We start from the raw sequence: 8,482 nt of genomic DNA, 5'->3' as shown, positions 1-8,482 counted from the left end.
AAAAACCCATTAAAAAAAATCATCAACCACCGATCCTCTTACCTCTCCTCCCTCGGATCCCACAACTCTCACCGCTGCTCCTCCACGCGCCGACACCCATCCCGCCCACTCCTGGTGGCGGCATGCTCCTTCCCACAATCCCACCCGTCCTGGCAGCACTCCGCTTCAGCCAACGGCGGCCAGTGGGCGTGCTTTGCTCTGCCATGCACGCTCACGACGGAGTCGAGAATTCTTGACCCCTCATCCTCCCGCTCGGTACGGGAAACTGCATAAGTTGGGCCTCTTTGGTTTGGATCCATGTGCTAAAGATTCTCGCTAGATGTAGCGATGATTTTTTCTCTTTCTCTATATTTTTCTCTGATATGGTTTTGTTGCAGAGAGCCTTATCAATCCATTGTGGCCTTGCAGGTACCCTAATGCACATGCAAACCAAAATAGTGCCACGTAAAATGGGGGCCTATATCGAGTTTGAGAGGGTGCACACTGTCTAAGGTCATTGACAAAGTGTCATCTTGATCCATTATTTTCACGAAATAGTATATATCACAATTGATTATTATTACCTCTAAAATTGGCATATGATACTTTGTACTTCATGTATCAACTTTGAAAGCATGGATGCTAGGCATGTAGTACGCTGCATAAAAGACGAGATGGTCATTATACTTGGCCACATGCCACCACTTCCTTCATCCACGTGTCATAGGCAAGCAACAATCTCCTCTCTCTACCTCCAAACATGTCACCATCTGACGCATGCCTATCTTCTCCTACACCACAAATATTACCGGAGGTGATAGAGTCCGCGTTGTCATTGATTCTCTAGCACCGACCATCCTATTCTTCTTCTATGTCCTTCCTTCGTACCACATCACTAGCCACCTCCATCCCACCGTTCTCCTCCCTTTTCGGCTGCCGTAATTGAAGCCTTCCTTTCTATTACCGGCTGGCGCCACCTCACTGGCCACCTCCATCCTACCACCCTCCTCCCTTTTGTCTGCCATAACCGCACCTTCCTTTCGGTTGCCGGCTACCGCCACCTGCAGTTGGTGGCGAAACACCATCTTCTTCCCCTTATGTAACCTTGTCCAACCTCATCTACCCTATTTGAGCCAAAACTCATGCCTACCACCTATCCTGCTCGTCGGTTGTCCTCCTCCACCCAACCAGCGGAACCCTGCCATCTCATCTTAGTCGCTCATCAATCTACCCGTCGCCAGGCTAGTGGTCGCCCCCACCCATCCCTTTAAGACCGCGCGAGGCAACAAGAGGGGATACGAAGATCCCATCACTGAATCTAGGACCCTATAATACCCAACGGAGAGTGCCGGAGTAGGAGGAAGGAGGGTGAAGGAAGAAAAGGTATGCGTGGACCCACATGTAAGAGAGAAGATTAGGTTGGGTGGAGGTTTGTTTCCATCTGCTTGGATGAGACCATAGCATTGTTGATAATTACCTCCAACTTCCTTCCCGAGGTAGAAAACGAGAATAAAATTAAACCTAAGGGCTTATTTGGCAGGGCTCCGACTTTAGCTAAAACGGCTTCGACTGTGACTTCACTGATGGAGCGGCTTCTCTCATGGAATTGAAGCCGTTTTGAAAATCATTTGGCAGAACGGCTTCTCCTATTTTTCATTTATAGACAGAACATGTTAAATGTCCAACGAACCCTTATCTGTCTTTTTTTTCCTTAATAATACGATTTCATATAAAATGAAAAGGTTCTTAAATATATTAATTAATATAATTATAAATTAACCCTGTTTTTAATTTCTTTTGATTTATCTTTCTTTTTTCCTTTTTTCCAGCGCACCTTTTTCTTCTTCTTTTTTCTCGCCGAATCCTTTTTTTTCCCTCCCACAGCATCTTTTTCTACCACCAGCATTATCCTTTACCGTTCCTTTCTTCCCCGTGCTATCCTCTCAACCATCGACCCCGTTGACCCGGCGCCGCGCTCCCCGCCGCAAGGCCGCACGCCCTGGTTCGGCCGCGCCGCCCGCTCCGGGCCCAGGCGCCGCTCCCTCGCTGCATCACTCCGGCCCCGGCGCATCGCTCCCTCACCGACATTCTCTGCTCCGGTCCCGGTGCGCCGCCGCCCGGCCTGCCGCTCCGCTCCCTCGCCGGTGAGTTGAGGGCTAGTTGGTCCTTTTGCATTGCATCTCCTCTCTCAGATCTCACCAACCCCCCAAACCGCACGAAGCGACGCGCCGACGCCCTGCTTATAAATAAGCCCCACCCAAACCCCTTTCCTTTCCCGTGCTGCTCCTCTGCTCTCCTCCCCCCGCTACCCTTATCGTCGCCCACTGCCGCGCCTTCTCTTCCGCTCCCGTCCTCCCCGGGTAAGCAATCACACGTCAGCCTCGCCATCTCCTCCATGCCCGTAATCCTTGCGTACTGTGCGTCCTCCGGGGATGGGATGTGTGGGTGTCGTGGGATCGATCCATTTGTTCTGCTTCGATCTGCTCCTGCGCGCTTCCGGCGAGTGGAAGCCACCCGCCCGGTTCATTGCTTCGGCGGCGTGGAGATCGGGGGTGTTGATCCGCTTGATTCGGTTGGTTTGGGTTTGGTTTGCTGGTGAGCAGAGGATCGATCCTATGCGGAAATCCTGGTTGGTTGGGTCGGAGCAGAGCGGGTCGGGCGTGTAGATCTGAGCGCTTCTCGCTCGGATGGAGCGAAGATTTGGTTGCGTTTAGTCGATTTTACTTATTCCGCTGCGCAGTTGGATCGGCTAGTGGATCGGTTCGTTCGGCCTCCAGGGGTTTTGGATCTGAGAGGTTTATCTTCCATGCTGACTTGAGTGACTATTACGAACCATTCTTTTAGTCGTTGTCGTATAGCCTTGCCGAGATCTATGTATCTAAGGCATTTTATTATTGGACACGATCTCTGCACGCACTGCTTGTGCTGGCACTCATGCATCGAGGGTCTGTAGTTGTGTCGTTCCTATGGTTGGAGACCTGATCTTTCGGATTGGGATTTCGGGATATGCCACAAGCAAAGCTGCTGCTGCGTGAATGAGTGGACTGGGACTGCCGTGTCCCGTGCTGTGCTGTGCTGTGCTGTGCTGTGCTGTCCTAGATCCACCACCCAATGGTTCTGTGAGAGGGACAGTGTCCACCAATTATAGTTAGGTCAAGTTTATCATTTGGTCACCACCCACCCCTGGGGACTGGGGCCTACTTTTTTTGTTGGAGGTTGGTGGTATGCCTTACCTACCTACCTACCACACTAGGCTAAACATATTTTGTTCCTTGAAACTTGAAATTGATTACTTTAGTTTTATTCTTTTTTTGGAAACTGGTGGATCTGATGGTGGAATCTTATGCATAGGAATCAGTAGTCTTTGTGAGATATAAGATTCATCATATTACTGGTATAATAGGCACTGTGTTTTCTTTGTTGAATTATCAGCCATACTAGTACAAACATGTAGCCATGCATGATCATGTAGTATCATTGAGTGGTTCTTAATTCGATTTTTGTTATCAATATATCTTAGTATTATGGTAAAGTCACAGATACCTGATCTCTGTTGCAATATCACATTTTCAGCATGCTCTTTATCAGCATGATCATAACCTATTGTTCCCATGTGTATTCATGCTCTGTTACAGTATCATTGTTTTCTTGTTCACTCGGCATTTCTGAATGCAATTCTGTTTGTGGCACAGAAAGATGGCGTCCCACATTGTTGGATACCCGCGCATGGGCCCCAAGAGGGAGCTCAAGTTCGCCCTCGAGTCTTTCTGGGATGGCAAGAGCACCGCTGAGGATTTGGAGAAGGTCGCCACCGACCTCAGGGCCAGCATCTGGAAGCAGATGGCTGATGCTGGGATCAAGTACATCCCCAGCAACACCTTCTCCTACTATGACCAGGTCCTTGACACCACCGCCATGCTCGGCGCTGTCCCAGAGCGCTACTCATGGACCGGAGGAGAGATTGGGTTTGACACCTACTTCTCGATGGCTAGGGGCAATGCCACTGTCCCTGCTATGGAGATGACCAAGTGGTTTGACACCAACTAGTAAGTCCTTTGGCTTCTACCAACAGTAATTTCCAGTTCAGCTTTTTCTTTTTCTTTTTCCTAACAAACTTTGTTCTACTTTTGCAGCCACTTTATTGTCCCTGAATTGGGCCCTAACACCAAGTTCACCTACTCTTCCCACAAGGCTGTTAATGAATACAAGGAGGCTAAGGCGGTATGATACTATCATTATGTTTCTGTTGCCTCATTTATTGTGTCAAACTATTCTCCTAATATAAAGTCTCTAAATGCATACTTGACTGGTATTTAAACAATTCCTGTATTGACATTGTAATTAGCCTATAAATTCATTCATTAGCTTAGTATGCTGCCTTCTGCTATAGAACCTTAAATTAATAGTGATCAAGCATTTTTGAACCTGCATTTAATTACTAATTTTGTATCAGCACATAAACTGGGATGAAGATTATTATTGTCAGGTCAACCTGGTATTTGGCGAACTAAGTATTTTTAAACTTTGTAGTTCATGTTTGAACTTGAGCATTGATACAAAATGCGTTATTAATTTGCCAATGCGCCTTGTTTTTTAAAAAATACTTAATTCACCAAAGAATGCAATTAAGAGTGTTTTAAACATATTAATGCAATGCTAAATTGTTATATTGTAGATCTGCGACAATATGGTCTCATCTGTTCCTTTCATTGTTTTCTTTTTTGTTATTTTGCGAAGATAATGTCTGCTTGCATGTATGGCTTATATTTTGCTGCTTCTTGTGCAGCTTGGCGTTGATACCGTGCCAGTACTTACTGGACCAGTCTCATACTTGTTGCTCTCGAAGGCTGCCAAGGGTGTGGAGAAGGGATTCCCTCTTCTTTCCCTTCTTAGTGGCATCCTCCCTGTCTACAAGTAAGATTAAGATTATAAGCAAGTTACTAATTACTGCTGGCATCAAGTCTTAAATTGATAAACTGATGCATGATGGTTGTAGGGAGGTCATTGCTGAGTTGAAGGCAGCTGGTGCTTCATGGATTCAGTTTGATGAGCCCACCCTTGTCCTTGACCTTGATTCTCAAAAATTGGCTGCATTCTCCGCTGCATACACAGAACTTGAGTCCGCCCTTTCTGGATTGAATGTGCTTATTGAGACTTACTTTGCTGATGTTCCCGCAGAATCATACAAGTACGTTATTAAATCCTAGTGCACCTTTTTCACAACTATTCTTTTTTCCTTAATCACCTTTTGTATTGGCAGGATACTGATTGTCCTTTTGCATGCAGGACCCTTACATCTTTGAGCGGTGTTACTGCTTATGGTTTTGACCTTGTTCGTGGAGCCCAGACTCTTGATCTTGTCAAGAGTGGTTTCCCGGCTGGCAAGTACCTCTTTGCTGGTGTTGTGGATGGGCGCAACATCTGGGCTGATGATCTTGCTGCATCCCTCAGCACTCTCCAGTCCCTTGAGGCTGTTGTTGGAAAGGGTAAGCATATGCTTTCCTCTGGCATAAAGCTGGATTTAGTTACAACTGGCGATATCTGATAAATGCCTACTATTTTGTTCAGACAAGCTTGTTGTGTCAACTTCTTGCTCACTCATGCACACTGCTGTGGATCTTGTGAACGAGACTAAGCTTGATGCTGAAATTAAGTCTTGGCTTGCTTTTGCTGCTCAGAAGGTGGTTGAGGTTGATGCTCTTGCCAAAGCATTGGCTGGTCAAAAGGATGAGGTATGTCTGTTTTTTTCTCTCTGTTCTCTTAACTGGACCTTGAGGGTTTCTTCTTCATACAAAATTATGCTGACCCTATTTATTTTGGCAAATGTCATCTACAGGCTTACTTTGCGGCAAACGCTGCCGCTCAGGCGTCAAGGAAGTCATCACCCCGTGTGACAAACGAAGAAGTTCAGAAGGCTGTAAGTACCTGGGACTAATATACTTGCACATTCTAATCCAATGTTGGCACTCACCAACCTTTTTCTCTATACTGTTACAGGCTGCTGCTCTCAAGGGCTCTGACCACCGCCGTGCTACCAACGTTAGTGCTAGATTGGATGCTCAGCAGAAGAAGCTGAACCTTCCAGTCCTTCCCACAACCACAATTGGTTCGTTCCCACAGACTGTGGAGCTCAGGAGGGTCCGCCGTGAGTACAAGGCGAAGAAGTGAGTAACAGTTAATTCTAATGCTTCACTTGTCTCTATGTTGGCGGCTTTGCTTATTGGAAATATGCATTGCAGGATCTCTGAGGAGGAGTATGTCACTGCCATCAAGGAGGAAATCAACAAGGTTGTTAAGCTCCAAGAGGAGCTTGACATCGATGTGCTTGTGCATGGCGAGCCTGAGGTCAGTTCTCTTTAAGCTATTCTGCTAGCTTTTGCTGTGCGTTTGAGAAAATAAATATGATCTCATATGTAGAAAAATTCAGTTATTCTGCGCTGCTGTGCTCACATTTAAGTAATTCTGTTGGTGTATGTTTTACAGAGAAACGATATGGTTGAGTACTTCGGTGAGCAGCTCTCTGGTTTTGCATTCACTGCCAATGGTTGGGTGCAATCCTATGGATCAAGGTGTGTCAAGCCACCGATCATCTATGGTGATGTGAGCCGCCCCAACCCCATGACCGTTTTCTGGTCGACCACTGCCCAGAGCATGACATCTCGCCCAATGAAGGGAATGTTGACTGGTCCTGTCACAATCCTTAACTGGTCCTTTGTCAGGAATGACCAGCCAAGGTCAGTAACTTTTGACAGGAGTTTATGCTGTCGAGAACATCTTTTTTCCTCTTCCGTTTAGAGGCTGACTTATGGCTTATATCTTCCAGGTTTGAGACCTGCTACCAGATTGCTCTTGCAATCAAGAAGGAGGTTGAGGATCTTGAGGCTGCTGGTATTCAGGTTGGCACTTTTACATTATGGTTTCTCATTTAATCAAGAGTTTTATGCACAGTTTATGGCTGCTCATTTATTTCATCATTATTCTTTGCAGGTCATCCAAATTGACGAGGCTGCTTTAAGAGAAGGTCTGCCACTCCGCAAGGCTGAGCACGCTTTCTACTTGGACTGGGCTGTTCACTCTTTCAGAATCACCAACTGCGAGATCAAGGACACCACCCAGGTATGCTTTCGAACTGTGCTGTGGAGCCTTGCAGTGTCATATCTTTATACCATGCCCTTTGACTTTCCAACTGACTTTATCTCTTGACAGATCCACACCCACATGTGCTACTCCAACTTCAACGACATCATCCACTCCATCATCAACATGGACGCTGATGTGATCACCATTGAGAACTCACGGTCCGATGAGAAGCTCCTCTCCGTCTTCCGTGAGGGTGTGAAGTACGGCGCCGGCATTGGCCCTGGTGTCTACGACATCCACTCCCCCAGGATCCCATCCACTGAGGAAATTGCCGACCGCATCAACAAGATGCTTGCGGTGCTCGAAACCAACATCCTCTGGGTGAACCCTGACTGTGGTCTCAAGACCCGCAAGTACACGGAGGTCAAGCCCGCCCTAACCAACATGGTCTCTGCCGCCAAGCTCATCCGCACCCAGCTCGCCAGCACCAAGTGAGAACCGTCCCTGCAGTGGCTTTTCGTTTAATTACAAGGAGGGTGCCATCAAAGAAGCCATTTGTCTTGAATAATATGGACCGTGTATCTGCTCGTCTGTGGGTTAGATTAGTATTTTTCTTGGCACGATTATCGCACCCTGCTCATACCTGTGTTAGTCTTCGTGAATTTGGTGGTTTTGAGGCAAAGTTTCCCGTGTACTTGTATTGTAAAACCGAGTGGATGTCTGCAGTGTTTCATCTGCAACTCTGAGGTGTGTTACGGCTCGTATTAATGATCTTTGGGCAAGAAAATTGTCTGGAAGCCAGTCGTTGCTGTTGCTATTAGATGAATGGTCCACTAGCGTTGCTCTGTAACTTTGTTTTGGTTGCCATTGTGATGTCTAGCGTCTGCCTAGCTTGGATACGTGGTACGTCCAGGTTTTCGAGCTGAATCTTTGAATGGGCTATGCTGAAGGAGCTGCTTCAGCCTTTCAGGGCACTCTGTTTTGCTTGTTTTCATACAAGAGATTTTGCTTCGAGACACAAGGATTGGAACTATTTCACACGCTCACAAGGCACTCTGTTTTCGTTTTCATACAATATATTTTGCCCACAAGGCACACTTGTTTTGCTTGTCTTCATACAATATATTTTGCTTCAAGGCACTGTTTTTCGTTGTGAGCTGCATCGGCATGTCTATACACTGATCCTCTGTTTTTCGTTGTGATTGTGAGATGCATTACACTGATCCATTGGTGTGCAATTGCAAGTTCAGAACAACACATAATTACAAGCTGCACTTTTACAAGTTCCGATCCATTTCAACACCACCAAAACAACCAGCTCGATCGGTATCAAGTATGCAAGTCAGCAAGTCAATCCTGAGGCAAGTTCAGAACAACACAAATTACAAGCAGCGGTTTACAAGTCCTGATCCATTACAAGTAG

General features: G+C 46.6%; 1 protein-coding gene across 1 annotated transcript; it reads left to right on the top strand.

Moving 5' to 3' along the window:
- The first annotated feature begins 2,182 nt into the window (after positions 1-2,182).
- Positions 2,183-7,879, top strand: LOC101772515 (5-methyltetrahydropteroyltriglutamate--homocysteine methyltransferase 1). The gene is made up of 14 exons (XM_004960200.3): positions 2,183-2,339; positions 3,672-4,025; positions 4,113-4,200; positions 4,766-4,893; positions 4,976-5,167; positions 5,266-5,465; positions 5,548-5,711; positions 5,816-5,896; positions 5,977-6,143; positions 6,219-6,324; positions 6,463-6,713; positions 6,803-6,875; positions 6,967-7,095; positions 7,186-7,879. The coding sequence occupies exons 2-14, from the start codon at positions 3,676-3,678 to the stop codon at positions 7,552-7,554; spliced, it is 2,298 nt and encodes a 765-aa protein (XP_004960257.1). The 5' UTR covers positions 2,183-2,339; positions 3,672-3,675; the 3' UTR covers positions 7,555-7,879.
- Positions 7,880-8,482: the final 603 nt, after the last annotated feature.

Source organism: Setaria italica, chromosome III (assembly GCF_000263155.2).
Source record: "Setaria italica strain Yugu1 chromosome III, Setaria_italica_v2.0, whole genome shotgun sequence".
Taxonomy (NCBI): Eukaryota; Viridiplantae; Streptophyta; class Magnoliopsida; order Poales; family Poaceae; genus Setaria; species Setaria italica.
The sequence above is the reverse complement of the archived record's forward strand: the minus strand, read 5'-3'. Positions and strand labels throughout refer to the sequence as shown.

Coding starts and splice junctions, on each gene's coding strand:
- LOC101772515 (XM_004960200.3), top strand. CDS start 3,676: ATGGCGTCCCACATTGTTGGATACCCGCGCATGGGCCCCAAGAGGGAG. Junction 5,712..5,815: donor TGGCTGGTCAAAAGGATGAG/GTATGTCTGTTT, acceptor TGTCATCTACAG/GCTTACTTTGCGGCAAACGC. Junction 6,714..6,802: donor GTCAGGAATGACCAGCCAAG/GTCAGTAACTTT, acceptor TATATCTTCCAG/GTTTGAGACCTGCTACCAGA.